The sequence below is a fragment of the Pongo pygmaeus genome, chromosome 2, assembly GCF_028885625.2.
Source record: "Pongo pygmaeus isolate AG05252 chromosome 2, NHGRI_mPonPyg2-v2.0_pri, whole genome shotgun sequence".
In the NCBI taxonomy this organism is placed as follows: domain Eukaryota; kingdom Metazoa; phylum Chordata; class Mammalia; order Primates; family Hominidae; genus Pongo; species Pongo pygmaeus.
In genome coordinates this window covers 61,810,496-61,826,073 of record NC_085930.1, presented here as the reverse complement: position 1 = coordinate 61,826,073, position 15,578 = coordinate 61,810,496, and the positions used below count along the sequence as shown (strand labels likewise).

Sequence of the window (15,578 nt, the reverse complement as noted above, 5' to 3'; positions counted from 1 at the left end):
GTGAGATGGCCGGGACCCCCAGGAGTCCACAGGGTGGGTCTGCTTGCCTTCTGAGACACTGAGCCTAGGCCTGACCTCTCCAATAGATGGTATGATGGTTCCTGGTTGCTGTGTCTTGTCACCTGCCTGTTTCAAAAGTAGCGTAGCTAAAGTGACAGATCAGAGGCATTCAACTCTCATCCAGCCTCCCTTGGGTGCTGCCTAATGCCAGCTGGCTTGGTTGGGGTGGGGAGGGGTCTGGTCTGGGGAAGGGGCTCTCCTGACTTGGCTTCTCCCTCCTCTTTTGGAATATAGTAGGCATGGGTGAAGTGATCAAGCTGCCTGTTACACTAATCCCTCTCTGTGATCCCACGACAAGACTGCTCCACCCAGTGACCTGAGTGATTTTTTTTTTTTTTTTTTTTTGAGATGGAGTCTCGCTCTGTCACCCAGGCCTGGAGTGCAGTGGCACTATCTCTTGGCTCACTGCAAGCTCTGCCTCCTGGGTTCACACCATTCTCCTGCCTCAGCCTCCTCAGTAGCTGGGACTACAGGCGACCGCCACCACGCCCAGCTAATTTTTTGTATTTTTAGTAGAGACGGGGTTTCACCATGTTAGCCAGGACGGTCTCGATCTCCTGACCTTGTGATCTGCCCGCCTCGGCCTTCCAAAGTGCTGGGATTACAGGTGTGAGCCACCGTGCCTGGCTGTGATATTTTAAAAACAAACCAGAGCACATCTTATCTTAGCCCGGGCTTCCCCTGGAAAACAGAGCCAGAGAGAAGGGCTCACATGCTTAGCTTTTGTTTTGGAGACTGACCTGGGGAAGGAGGCAAGGCTTAGATAGAGCTGCATCTTTCAATTAGCTGCCATGGGCAGTGGCCTTGACCCTGAGGACTTTACAAGGTGCATGAAGAATGTGTCTCACAGTGGTCCCTCTGAGAGGTGGGAGAAAAGAGCTTTATCCCTGTTCCCCGTTGGTCACAGGTGATCCCTAGGGTGCGGAGGCCTCTCTCTTCTGGGTCATGGAGGCATGAGCACACAGTGCTTACCGGCAGGCCTCCCTGGCCAGACTCAGAGATGCTCCCAGGGAGGGAGTGAGGGGCGCGGTGTGGGCAGGCCTTTGTGTGTGTGCAAAGCTGGTTGCTACAGCAGTGGCTGGAGTGCAGGGTGCACTGATAAGATATGTGAGTGGGAGAAAAGAGGAGACTGGCTCATATTTCCCTGCCTGAGACAATCTCCAGTGGCTTTACGTTGCAAGAAAAATGAAATCCACACTCTTGACTTTGGCCTGCAAGATCCTATATGCTCTGGCTCTGGCCCATGTCTCCGAACATGTCTCCTCCCAGTTTCCTTCTTCACGGCCATCTGGCCACACTGCCCTTTCCATGTCTCTAACATGGTAAGCATTCTTCTGCCTCTGAGCCTTTGCCCTGTTCCCCTGCCTGAACACCGTCCATGTGGTTGGCTCTTCATCACTCAGGCCTCAGCTCAGACACTTGCTCAGATCATCAAATAGACTGGCACCCACCCCCTGGGATGTCTGCCTGGCTTTCACATTCTGTAGCGTGCTCATGATCACCTTCTAAAAGGATCTGTGACACATTCTGTCTCCTCTTACTAGGATGGAGCTGGTTTTGCTCCATTCCCTGCTATATCCCCAGTTACCAGAGCAAAGGCTGGGACAAGGCAGGAGCTCAGCACATGTTGAATGAAAAATGAACGACTCATGTACACAGCCCAATATGTTTTTCTTTTGGTACTTTATATATTCTCCTTTGCATTAAAGTTCCTTTGTGTATATTAAAAACGTTTGCCACAAAATTATAATAGCTCAGTAAATATTGTTAAACGGATGCATTTATCAGCACCTTCTCCATGCTAGCACTTGGGCACATGGGTTTGGTCATTTGACTCTGACAGCACCTTTTTGTACGGATGAAAAACAGAATGGCCGGGCGCGGTGGCTCATGCCTGCAATCCCAGCACTTTGGGAGGCCAAGGCGGGCGGATCACCTGAGGTCAGAAGTTCGAGACCAGCCAGGCCAACATGGCGAAACCCTGTTTCTACTAAAAATACAAAAATTAGCTGGGTGTGGTGGCACACGCCTGTAATCCCAGCTACTCGGGAGGCTGAGGCAGGAGAATTGCTTCAACCTGGGAGACAGAGGTTGTGGTAAGCAGAGATCACGCTACTGCACTCCAGCCTGGGCGACAAAGCAAGACTCGTCTCAAAAAAAAAGAAAAACAGAATGAAGTTTAAGCCTAGAGACACAAAGCTGGTGACAGAGCATCAGGTCATCAGTAGTTATTTTGTTGGTTTTTCATTTAGTTTTTATTTTAAGCAAACTTAACTTGTGTATGGTTTGAGGAGTCATTTGGTTCTACAAGGATTGGTAGCAGAAGGTCTTAGGATACTGCCAACCCCCTGCCCTAGAGCAGCCACTTCCACCTCTTCTTTTGAAATAGGGTCTCAGTCTGTTGCTCAGGCTTGAGTGCGGTGGTACCATCTGGCATTTCTTGCAGGGCAGCTTTTTTCCAAGGAGCTTCTCTCTACTTCCATTTATCTGAAAATGTCTTGATATCACCCTGTCTTATGAGGGAAAATTGTGTTTGACAAGGACTTCAGCATTGAGAGTTTTTTCTTTCTGCACTTGTTTTTTTCTTTTTAGCACTTCTCAGCATTGTCTTCTGGCCTCCATTATTCTGAGAAGTGGTTATTTGTCATTTGTATTGTTGTTCCCATGTATAGAATATGTCTTTTATCAGACTGCTTTTCATATTTCCCCTTTATTCTTGTTTTCTGTCATTTTGACTGTGATCTACTTTGGTGTGTTTTGTATTTTTCTGCTTGGGGTTTGCTGAGCTTCTTGGATCTTTAAGCCAGGTGTGTTTCATCAGATTTGGAGATTTTTCAGTCATTACTTCTTTGGTATTTTTCCCTTATTATCACTATCTTTTCCTGGAACTGCAATTATGTGAGTATGAGACAGTTTGGTATTATCTCACATATCCTTGCGATTTTATTCATTTTCTTCAATCTTTTTTCCCCCTTCCTCATACTAACTCTTTATTGATTTTTCTTCAGGTTCACAGATTTTTTTTTTCTGCCATCTATAATCTGCTATTAAGCTCATCCAGTGAATTTTCCATTTATTATAATTTTTAGTTCTAGAATTTCCACTAATTTAAAAATTAAGTTTAGGCTGGGCGCAGTGGCTCACGCCTGTAATCCCAGCACTTTGGGAGGCCGAGGCGAGTGGATCACCTGAGGTCGGGAGTTCGAGACCAGCCTGACCAACATGGAGAAACCCTGTCTCTACCAAAAATACAAAATTAGCTGGGTGTGATGGCACATGCCCATAATTCCAGCTACTCCGGAGACTGAGGCAGGAAAATCACTTGAACTCAGGAGGTGGAGGTTGCGGTGAGCCAAGATCGTCCCATTGCACTCCAGCCTGGACAACAGAGTGAAACTCTGTCCCAAAAAAAACAATTAAGGCCGGGCGCGGTGGCTTACGCCTGTAATCCCAGCACTTTGGGAAGCTGAGGTGGGCAGATCACAAGGTCAGGAGATCAAGACCATCCTGGCTAACACAGTGAAACCCTGTCTCTATTAAAAATACAAAAAATTATCTGGGCATGGTGGTGGACGCTTATAGTCCCAGCTGCTTGGGAGACTGAGGCAGGAGAATGGCATGAACCCGGGAGGCGGAGGTTGCAGTGAGCCGAGACCGCACCACTGCACTCCAGCTTGGGCGACAGAGTGAGACTCCGTCTCAAAAAAAAAAAAAAAATTAAGTTTAATGTAAATATATTTTTTGAGACAGTCTTGCTCTGTTGTCCAGGCTGGAGTGCAGTAGCGTGATCTGGGCTCACTGCAACCTCTGCCTCTGAGGTTCAAGGGATTCTCATGCCTCAGCCTCCCGAGTAGTTGGGATTACAGGAGCATACCACGATGCCTGGCTAATTTTTGTATTTTTAGTAGAGATGGGGTTTTACCATGTTGGCCAGGCTGGTCTTCAACTCCTGACCTCAAGTGATACACCCACCTTGGCCTCCCAAAGTGCTGGGATTATGGGCGTGAAGCACTGCACCCAGCCCGTAATTTTAATAATAATAAATAGTCTAATAAAACATTTTTTAATGTTTTAAGAAATAATTTTCATTTATTTCCTTAAATCCCCTATTCGTCCATTCATTATGATGATGTTTTTCTTTAATTCTTTGAACATACTTTCCTTGTAATTTTCTGAACATATTTAAAATCGCTGCTTTAAAGTCTCCCTACTAAATGCAATATCTGGGCCATTTTGGCATCAGTGTCAATAGATTACTTTTTCCCTTATCTGTGGTTCATATTTTCCTATTTCTTTGCATGTTTAGCAATTTTCAATAGTATATGGAAATTGTGGTTGATAACTTAACAAGACTCTGGATTCTGTTATCTTCTTTAGAAGAGTGTTGATTCTTGTCCTAGTAGTCAATTCAGTTACTGGCTGATCACCTTGAAGTTGTTTGTTTAGGCTTGTTTTTTATGTTTTGTTAGGGTGGATATGTGGAAAGACTAAGGTGTTTCTGAGCCTCGCTAATGTGGCAGAACTCAACCTCCAAACCCGAGGCTTATGTTGGTGAGGGCAGGTCTATGGAGGCCTATTCTTTAGGCATGGTCCTCACCCATAGTGACGTTCTGATAGCTCATATACGGGGCGCTAATGAGACACTAATGAGTCCTTTTCACTGTGTCTGGCTTGGAACTTCAGCATCCCCTAGCACTCCTGAACCTCTGTCTCTGGTCTGTTCTCAACTCTGGAAGGGGCACTCTCCGGTCAAGAGCTCACTGGGACACCTCACATAGACTTTTGGGCTCCCCCTGCTTATGTCTCCTCATTTCATCACATCATCTGCTCCAGACCCTGATCTCTGCCTCCTTAGCTCAGTGGGACTACTGTGCTCTCCCTGGATTCTAGCCCCGTGGTCAGGAAACTCCCAGGTAGAGGGTCACTATGATCATGAGGCGCCTTTCATGAGTTTTTCCTCTTTTAGGGGTTATGGTCTCAGGCTGCTTGTTGTCTACATTCCAAAAACGACAGCCTCATATATTTTCTCCAGTCCTGTGGTGTGTGTGGAGGGAGGGCTACTCTGCCACTAGCGATGCTGCCATGGCTGGAAGCTGCTCCAGGAGCCCTCTGACCGGCTCCAGGTTGGCTGATGTCTAGGCTGCTGCTCAGGTATTATCCTGGGATTTATCTCTCTTTCCATCATCCTGGCATCTCCCTTTGCCTCCCTTTTCAGTTGAACTCTCTGTTTTCTGGATCCCACATTTTCTTATTTTTTGTTGACTTCTTTAGGTAGAGGAACTTTCAGTCACTCCCTGAGGAAGGGTGGCAGGAAGGTGAATTTTTCAAGGACCGTATGTCTGGGAATGCCTTTATTAAACCCTCACACTTGACTACTGGTTGGTTGGGTAGAGAATTCTAGGTTGGAGATAATTTTTCTCCTCATTTTAAGGCATTGTTTTGTTGGCTGTCTAATGCCACGTGGGTCTTTTGTGTTCTTTCTTCTTACCTGTTGTTCTGGTAAGAACATCCATTTCCGCCCATGGATGCAGTGTGGTCTGCTCTGTTCCATTGTGTGTGTGCCTGGTGGGCCCCTCAGTCAATTCTGGATACTTTTCTTGAAATACTTGATTTCCTCTCCTTGATTGTATTGTTCTCTTTTTCTGAAACTCTGATTATCCTGCTCTCCTAGGCTGGTTCTTAATTTTCTTTTCTTTTCTTTTTTTTTGAGATAGTCTCACTCACTCTGTCATCCAGGCTGGAGTGCAGTGGCACGATCTCGGCTCACTGGAACCTCTGCCTCCCAGGTTCAAGCGATTCTCCTGCCTCAGCCTTCCCAGTAGCTGGGATTACGGGCGTGCACCACCACACCTGGTTAATTTTGTATTTTTAGTAGAGATGGGGTTTCACCATGTTGGCCAGGCTGGTCTCGAACTCTTGATCTCAGGTGATCCTTCTGCCTTGGCCTCCCAAAGTACTGGGATTACAGGCGTGAGCCACCGCACCTGGCTTTCAATTTTATTTTCTCTCTTTTCCATTTCTTTGTATTTTTTCTCTACTTTGGAGGGATTTCTTCAACTTTATCTTCCAACCCTGATGTTGCATTTTTCATGTATGTTATCATATTTTTAATTGAGCTCTTTTTTCTTTCTGAATGTGCCTCTCCAAAAAAGATACTATTCTTTCCTTGTTCCATGAGTCTTTCCCTATTTCTGAAACGTTGACTATTGTTTGAGTACTTTGCCTCTGTGTTGTTTCTTCTGTGTTGCGTTTTTGCTGTTGTTTGGCTGGTGTCTTTCGTGTTATGTGTGGAGATGAGTTATCTCCACACCAGAGGTTATCTGGATCCCAGGCTTGTGTGGTGCACACATAAACCTTGCACTTCACCCCATGCTGCCATGCGTGAGCTGCAAGACGCATGAACTATGGAACATAGGCCTGGTTTTCTTAGAGCCACTCACTGAGGAGTAAATGGGACAACTCAGGAAAGAGGAGTCTTATTTGGCACATTGTGGCCCAGAGCTTTCACTCTTAGACTTCTCTGTGTTGGGGCTGGGGCAATGGTGGTCACCTCCACAGTGCCAGGGGCAGAGGCCCTGCCTTCAGGAACTGTCTGGGCCTCTGTGGCCTTTCCCCACCCCAGACAGACCTTGAGAGAAAGACCTTTCTCACATACCTTGAGAACTAGGTAAAGAGGCACCACGAGTGTTTGTGCCTGCAAAGGGGGCTGACGGACCTGCAGATTGGCACACGCCGCAAGCTGGGTGTCAGTCTTCAGAGAGCCACGAGAACCTGTGATTGGTGGGGCAGAGAAGGCACGCCCAATCCCCAAGGTGTTTGGTCACCAAGATCCCTGGCATATGCCCCTTGGCTGGTGATCTCTGCCCAGAGTGGGTGGCCTCCTAGCCCCGCACAGACCTCTGCCCCTGCCCGGCCTGGTATCCATCCTGCCAGACTCTGCTTCTAAAAGACTCTAGGGAAGCTCCTCCCACCCATGGGCACCTCTTCTCCACAGCCCATGTCTGGTGGGAGGTGGAGCAGAGTAGGTGTTAAATGAAGACATGGGTGGCCAAAGCTCCTTGCTTTGGCCAAGCTGGGTCAGCTGATGGAAACTGCCTTGTACTCAAAGGCCCCATGGGAGGACTCTGCCCATTGCCACCACCAGTCACTTTTCCCACAGTCCTCATCACCAAGCTGTAGAGTCCTGAGGGAACCCTAATGCTGGAGGAGCCTCACACATAGCTGGGTACATGATGCTCTTGTAGGGGAGGGTACCTGGCCATGTGAACTGCTGGCTGTGCCTACTGCTGGCCGTGCAGTGCACCTGGAACCAACTTTCCAGCCGCCGGCCGCTTGAGCACTGGTGGTTCTGTGTTCGCAGCAGTGGGCCCAGTGCTGAGGGGAGACGGGCACACGGAGGGGCACACGGAGGACCTGGGCCAGCTCAGAGTATACCCCTTCCTCCACCTTTCCCTGGGGACCCTAGAGGGCCAGGACGGGCTGCTCACCTTCCCTTTGCTTCCCCGTTTTTCCAACAAGGTTGAGCCATTGAGTTGCTTTCTAAGGATTCAGAAGGCCTCCTAGCCCAGTGGAACCGCAGCTCTGGGTGTGGGTCTGTGGGGTCACTCTGCCTGTCCCCATGTTCAGCCTGTGCCACTGGGTTCACTGAGGAACCTTATTTCTTTAGCTGCAGATCTGGGACACGGCCGGCCAGGAGCGGTTCCGCACCATCACCCAGAGCTATTACCGCAGTGCCAATGGGGCCATCCTTGCCTACGACATCACCAAGAGGAGCTCCTTCTTGTCGGTGCCTCACTGGATTGAGGATGTGAGGAAGTACGCGGGCTCCAACATTGTGCAGCTGCTGATCGGTGAGTTGGGGGTTCCTCGGGATCACAAATCCCATCACTCTGCCTGTCCCTGCCTCCCTCTGCTTTTTAAACACAGGGTAACCCTGAGTTCAGAGGGAGTCCCAGCCAGAGTTTGAGCCATGGTTTTGCAAATCCTGATCCCGCTAATCACTTAGAAAGTTACATTCAAGGCTGAGCACGGTGGCTCACGCCTGTAGTCCCAGCACTTTGGGAGGCCAAGGCGGGCGGATCACGAGATCAGGAGATGGAGATCATCCTGACTAACATGGAGAAACCCCGTCTCTACTAAAAAAATACAAAAAAATTAGCCGGTCATGGTGGCAGGCACCTGTAGTCCCAGCTACTGGGTAGGCTGAGGCAGGAGAATGGCATGAACCCGGGAGGCGGAGCTTGCAGTGAGCTGAGATCGCTCCACTGCACTCCAACCTGGGTGACAGAGCAAGACTCCGTCTCAAAAAAAAAAAGAAAGTTATATTCAAAATTGGAATTAGAGGAAAGAAGAAAGGGAGCTGAAGTTTGCTCTGCAGTTCTTCACATGTGTCAAGGTTTAGCTCTTGTACTCCGGCTTCTCCTCATTTAACAGGGGCTGGAGCTAGGCTCAGAAAAGTAGAGTGATTTATCTGGGTCCACATGGTCTGTGAGCATACACATGTAGGCTTTGAGTTTGCTTCTGCTGACCTCAAGTCTGTGGCTTTCTCTGTTGTGCCGCACACAGAGCAGGGACACTTGATGGCTTCCGTGCCTCAGAATCCCACAGAAGTCTTCTTCAAGTGCAGCTGCAGGGCCTCAACCTCCAGAGCATCTGATCCAGGCGGGCTGGGTGGGGCCCGTGAATGTGCATTTCTAACAAATTCCCAAGTGACACCCACCTTGCTGGTCCAAGGACCCCACTTTGAGAACTGCTGCTGTGGAAGGATGCAGTTTACCTTTGTTTTCCTTATATATAACCTTCCCAGACCTGGACTGGAGAAGCTCTTTAGCTCTTATGTTATCCCTGGGGTCCTCACCCCAACAGGTTGATTCTTTTTTTTTGAGACAGAGTCTCACTCAGTCACCCAGGCTGGAGTGCCGTGGCGTGATCTTGGTTCTGCAAGATCTGCAAAGCCACTGCAACCTCTGCCTCCCCGGTTCAAGCGATTCTCCTGCTTCAGCCTCCCGAGTAGCTGGGCCAACAGGTTGATTCTTCTGACTCAAATGTACAGACAGGGCCTGGACCTGACTCTAGCCAGGAAGAGGGTGGTGCCTGGTTCCATGTGGCCTGCCTTCCACAGCCTGTTCAGACTAGGACATGGAGTGCTTGGCATGAACAGAGCTTTCCTCACCTAGCCTAACCATTTCCCCCCCTTTTTTTGCTGGGGGTGGGGGACGGAGTCTCACTCTGTCGCCAGGCTGGAGTGCAGTGGCACGATCTTGGCTTACTGCAACCTCCGCCTCCCGGGTTCAAGCAATTCTCCTGCCTCAGCCTCCTGAGTAGCTGGGACTACAGGCGTGCACCACCACACCTGGCTAACTTTTGTATTTTTAATAGAGATGGGGTTTCACCATGTTGACCAGGATGGTCTCGATCTCCTGACCTTGTGATCCACCCGTCTCGACCTCCAAAAGTGCTGGGATTACAGGCGTGAGCCACCACACCCAGCCACCAATTCCCTTTTATCCAGGACATTTCTGAAAAACATTCCAGCCTGGTGTGGTGGCTCACACCTGTAATCCTAACACTGAGAGGCTGAGGTGGGGTGGATTGCCTGAGTTCAGGAGTTCAAGACCAGCCTGGGCAACATGGTGAAACCCCGTCTCTACTAAAAATACAAAAATTAGCCAGGCATGGTGGCGCACACCTGTAATCCCAGCTACTGGGGAGGCCAAGGTAGGAGAATCGCTTGAACCTGGGAGGCGGAGATTGTAGTGAGCCCAGATCGTGCCACTGCCCTCCAGCCTATGCGACAGAGTAAGACTCTGTCTTCCAAAAAATAATTAATTAAAAAACATTTTATTATAGAACTTTGTTTTTTTTTGAGACAGAGTCTCACCCTGTCGCCCAGACTGGAGTGCAGTGGCGTGATCTCGGCTCATGGCAAGCTCTGCCTCCTGGATTCACACCATTCTCCTGCCTCAGCCTCCCGAGTAGCTGGGGCCACAGGCGCCCGCCACCATGTCCGGCTAGTTTTTTGTATTTTTAGTAGAGACGGGGTTTCACCATGTTAGCCAGGATGGTCTCGATTTCCTGACCTTGTGATCCACCCGCCTCAGCCTCCCACAGTGCTGGGATTACAGGCGTGAGCCACCGCGCCCAGCCTATGGAACATTTTATACAGCTATGAAAATAGTATTTTATCTATTTATTTATACATACTTATATACATACATATATTTTTAGAGATGCAGTCCTGCTATGTTGCCCAGGCTGATCTTGAACTCCTGGCCTCAAGCAATCCTCCTGCCTCAACCTCCAAGTAGTTGGAATTACAGGTGTGAGCCACTATATCTGGCTTAGAATAGTATAATAATGAGCCCCCAGGTACCCATTACCCTGCTTCAGCAATTAGCAACTGAAGTCCAGCCTCCTCTCATCTGTACCATGTCACCTCCCCTCCCTCAGATTATTGAGACAAATTCACATCAAACCATTTCACCTGGCAGTATTCCAGCATGAACCTACAAAATATGTGAACACTTAAAAACAGCAATATTATTTTCTCATCTAAAAATACTGACATTTCCTTAATAATATCAAATAGCCAGTCTGTATTCAGATTTATAATTGCTCATAAAATTCATATGTGTTTTATTTTTTCCAGTTTGTTGAGATCAGGATCCAAATAAGTTTCACACTTTGAAATTGGTTGCTACATCAGTTAAGGTTACCAAGGAAATTTTAGATCTTTACAGACTCTTTTTTTTTTTTTTCGAGATGGAGTTTCCCTCTTGTTGCCCAGGCTGGAGTACAGTGGTGCGATCTCGGCTCACTGCAACCTCCGCCTGCCACTCCTGCCTCAGGCACCCGAGTAGCTGGGATTACAGGCCCCTGCCACCACGCCTAGCTAATTTTTTGTATTTTTTTTAAGTAGAGATGGGGTTTTATCATGTTGGCCAGGCTGGTCTTGAACTTCCAACCTCAGGTGATCCACCCACCTCAGCCTTCCCAAATGCTGGGATTACAAGCATGAACCACTGCACCTGGCCCAGACTCTTTTTTTTTTTTTGTCTTCCTTATAACCACATTACAAAAGTCAACCGTGTAGAGACTTTTAAAAAATTATTCTAGAAATTGGGTCAAGGAGCAATTTAACAGATTGTTTGGAACATAATGAAGTCATCTCATACCATCTAGGAGGATCTGGGTAAATTGAGATGGGGTCTCACTATGTTGCCCAGGCTGGTCTTGAATTCCTGGGCTCAAGCAATCCTCCTGCCTTAGCTTCCCAAAGTGTTGGGATTACAGGTGTGAGCCACTGCACCCGGCCTAAAAAAGGTTTTTTAAAGAAAAACAGATGACCATGCCGGGGTGTCCCTTTGTAGTGGTGGAAGGGAGTGGCATGGGGCTGTCAGCGTGACCCTCCCAGGTGGGACTGGGCTTGCCCAGCCCCCATGGCCTCATGCTGCCCCTGGCTTTCCTCTGCAGGGAACAAGTCAGACCTCAGCGAGCTTCGGGAGGTCTCCCTGGCTGAGGCACAGAGCCTGGCTGAGCACTATGACATCCTGTGTGCCATTGAGACGTCTGCCAAGGACTCGAGCAACGTGGAGGAGGCCTTCCTGAGGGTGGCCACGGAGCTCATCATGCGGCACGGGGGCCCCCTGTTCAGCGAGAAGAGCCCTGACCACATCCAGCTGAACAGCAAGGACATCGGAGAAGGGTGGGGCTGCGGGTGCTGACCAGGGCCAGGCCGGCAGACTGGGGGCTCCCCACCTCCTTGCTGTCCCCAGCCTGCCAAGCCCAGCCCTCCAGAGCCAGCCCTCCTGGGCACCGGCGACTACAGCAGCCGGGTGAAGCTCTGGAGCTCTGCATCCTGTGGCCTGGCTGCGGGATGGAGGCTCTCCTTGAGGAAGGGGAAGCAGGATACCCTGGCGGGTCACCCTGCCAGCCAGCAGCTGGCCCTCCACGATCTTCACATTCCAAGACTGGCCTGAACCCGCCGGTGTGGGCCACAGTAGGAGGGGCCAGCGGTCCTCCCTGTCCCATGCCTGCTGGCTCTGACCGTTTCCTCTCATGGGTTTGCTTAACCTGTGGCAGCAGGTTGCTGCTTTCCAGGGATGTGCCCAGTACCCTGGGTTCTTCCCGGTCATCCTGGGGCTCTGCGCAGAGCAGCAGAGCTAGAGCCATGAGACCCACAGACTCAGTGCCTGAGCGCAGCTCCAGGGAAGCCCCAGCCCCTTCCAGGCAGGGAACCTGCTTCCTGCCTTCACTGCCCCCGCAGCACTCACAGACATCTCCCTGGGGTCTGGCTCACTGCCTTATCAGGACCTCTGAGTTTTCTGACTTTCCGTGTAGCTTCTCATTTTCATCAGCACAGCATGGGGTCACAGCCCACAGCTAGGTAGAGACTGTCTGCTGGCTCGGGGCCCAGTGTTTTGCCACTCAGGTTGTAAAATTAGCTAATCCTTCAGTGCCAGCACTCAGAAGTCTGGCGGGTGGGGGAATGAGATGGGAAAGTGGACATTTAAGGTCCAAGTAGAAGCTTGCATCCTTGAGGCTCAGGGATGAGAGGGCACCGCAAGGCACCCAGCTTTACCCCACAAGCAGAAATCCTGCCAGCTGAGTGTGGGTCCCAGTCTAGTTTATGGAATCGAGTCTCCCAGACAAAAAAGGAAAGGCCCTGGCGGTCCTTGGCCTGGCCCATTTTATTCCCTGGACCCTTAACTGCCTCACCCTGAGCTGGGCACCAAGGTTAAAAGGCAAAAGTGGGGTGGGGGGATGTGGGAAGCAGCATTGTCCTCTGGGCATGTGGCTCAGAGGTATCACAGTGACAAGAGAGCCAGGGCTAGGGCTGGAGGGGCCAGGTGATCTTCCCTAGCCAATCCCAGTCCGTCTGTGTCAGCCCAGCTCTGCCTTGCAGCCCCCTCAGCATGGGTGCCCCCAGAAGTAAGCAGCTCTTGGACCCATGAGCAGGGCTGCATCAGGTTGTGGTCTAGCTCCCAAGGCCAGGCCAGGCATGGCTCAGTGCAGTCCCTGGGCCAGTGAGATGCCTCCCCCATGCCTCCCTGCCCTCTGCACTAAGCGCTTTCCAGGCAGGCCTGGCCACAGGGCAAGAGCAGGCCTTACAGCAGTGCCACGGTGACCCAAGAGGCAGGGTTGGGGCCTGGACAGGGGTTCCTCTGCTGAGACTGAGACAAGCAGGGCTTGATGCTGGTGGTGGAGCCAGCATCTCACCTGCCAGGCTTCCTTTTGGGCAGGGAGGCTACCTGTGGAATGGCTGAGCCTGGTTCTGCAGGGGAGGAAGGCTGCCAGGAGCTGGGGGGCTGGCACCTGCATTGAGGGGAGTCTGGGTGCATCAGATTGGGTGGCGCCAGAGGCAAGGCTGCCTGGCTCCCTTTCTCAGCAGCTTTGCTTGTGGCAGGGGTGAGTGGAGCTGAGTGGGGTCTGGGCTCTGCCCCTGCGCCTCCACTGCAGTGCCTGGGCTCCGCTTGCAGGGCAGACAGTGCCTGGCACTGAGGGGTGCCCCCAGACCCCACTGTTACTGGATGTGCCGTGGGCAGTGCCTTCCTCCAGCCTCACAACCTTTCTGCTGGGGCTGATGTTTCTTCGGTCACATGGTCAGAAGGGGCTGAGCTGGTCTTTCACTGCAGGCCCACTCTGGAAGAGAAGTCCCATGAAGCCTGTCCTTGCAGAGCCCCTCTGTTTTGGGGGAACAGGGAGCATGCACGGGGTCTTGGGAGCAAAGGCCTGGGCTTCCCTGTTTGAATTTCAGCCCCAGTTCCAGGGCAAGTCCCAGCCACACTTACCGGTACTGCCCACCACCAACCACTGCCCACCTCTGAGAAGCCCGGCTCTCCTACTCTGCTTCCAGGCCGGGGCCTCACAGGTGGGGCTGTTACCTTCCTCAGGGCTTAGGGAGGGAGGGAGGACATGGACAGGGCCCTCCACCCTGGCTCCTTCACAGGGATGGTAGCTGACCGGTGATGGGTTCATTTGTCACCTTGGACTGTGAGCCACTTCCATTTCTTGCCCCCCAGGCAGGAGCAGCCTCACTCCAAGGGCTTGGCCTGGAAAAGCAGGCTCACCTGGGACTCCACGTTCCTTCCCCCACTGCCACTGTGCCCCCCCACCCCGTCCCTCCACCCCAGAAGCCCTGACCTCTCATTTGGGCACCTTGCTGTCCTCTGGGCTTCTCCTCTGCCCAGGTCACCCCGTGGCAGGCCTGGGCCCTCAGGATGTTTCAAAGGCTCCACAGCTCCACCTGGCTTCACTCCAGCACCATGCCCCTGGAGCACCTCTGTCCTGTCTGGGCCAACCTGGTCTCCCTGCCCCATGCCCTCCCCTGGCTCTTACCAACCTGCCCTTTTATTCATGCCATTTGGGGTCATAGATGGCCTAGCTGGACACAGCTCCCAGAACCGGCTCCACCCTGGGGCCTTACCCCTAGTACCCCCTGGCAGGAGCAACCCACCCCATGGTCGAGGGACTGAAGCCATTTCCTACAGAGAAGCGTTCCCACCCCCTCTCAGGCACAAAAGCCGGTGTCCAGGGGCTCAAGACCTGTACCTGGGGTTGCAGGGGCTCCTGCCCTGCTGTATCCCACCGGGAGGGGGCCCCACTGCCCTTCCAGCCCTTAAAACTGGGCTGGGAGAGAAGATGGGGAAGTGTGTGAGACAAAACAAAGCCGGCTTGTTTCCTCCCCTTGGCAGGCCAAGCTCTCCCGGCAGCCTGGGCTCTGGGGCGGAAGGAGAACAGTGCCATCTCTTCCTTTGTTGATAAATGGCCAAAGAGTGGGAGCAGGTGGGGTCGGGCCAGAGTGCAGGGGAGAGGGCAATGGTGGAGGTGGCCGGTGGGGGGAAGCAGAGGGAGGTGGGCTGAGGCCTGGGTGGGGCTAGTGTGATGCTGGCTTAAGGAGCTGGAGGGGTTCCTAATACACATTTAATTCAGTTTCTCTTCCCTAAGAGGCTGCCGGAGTTGGGGCCTCCTCCAGCAGAGACCCTCTGACCCCTGCAGGGCCTGGACTTGGGGTGAACAGGGCTTCAGTCAGCGCAAGTATTCCATTTGCATTTGGTAATTTTTCATGTCACCTATTTATGAATATATAAATCTTTATACCAAATCTATTTTTTAAAACATGGAAAAGTTGCCTTTATGGAAACTTGGCAGAGCCAGAGTGTACACATTCCTAAACCATTAAACAGATTTCTATAACAAGCCACTGCACCCAGGACTGGTTCTCTCATCTTTGAGCCCAGAGGCGGCCCAGGTGGCCACGTGCCTCAACTAGTCTCCAGGCCTGGGGTGGTAGACATGCTGCCCCTGCCAGTCTGCCGCCCAGAGCCCTGCGAGACCTTCCCTCTGTCCCTAAACCCTTGGGGGACCCCCTGAGCAAGAAGCAGTTGGTGCTTGAGGGGCAGAGGAAGCTTGGGCTGGGTCCCTTCTCTGCCAGGGACACCCCAGGTTCCCCCCATTGGGTTTGTGTTGGAGAGGGCTCTTTGGTGATTGGCAGGGGCACCCTCACCCCGACCTCCCCA

At 51.5% G+C, this 15,578-nt stretch overlaps 1 protein-coding gene across 2 annotated transcripts in view; it reads left to right on the top strand.

Moving 5' to 3' along the window:
• Window positions 1-15,258, top strand: part of RAB43 (RAB43, member RAS oncogene family) — a 39,105-nt gene extending 23,847 nt beyond the window's left edge. Inside the window, exons 2-3 of one of the 2 annotated variants that reach the window (XM_054482156.2) lie at window positions 7,727-7,910; window positions 11,533-15,258. In XM_054482156.2, coding sequence (XP_054338131.1) covers window positions 7,727-7,910; window positions 11,533-11,783 — 435 coding nt within the window. In that variant the 3' untranslated portion in view covers window positions 11,784-15,258. Of the gene's footprint in view, window positions 1-7,726; window positions 7,911-11,532 lie in introns of those variants that run through there. The other variant, XM_054482159.2, reaches the window with a different exon arrangement.
• Window positions 15,259-15,578: the final 320 nt, after the last annotated feature.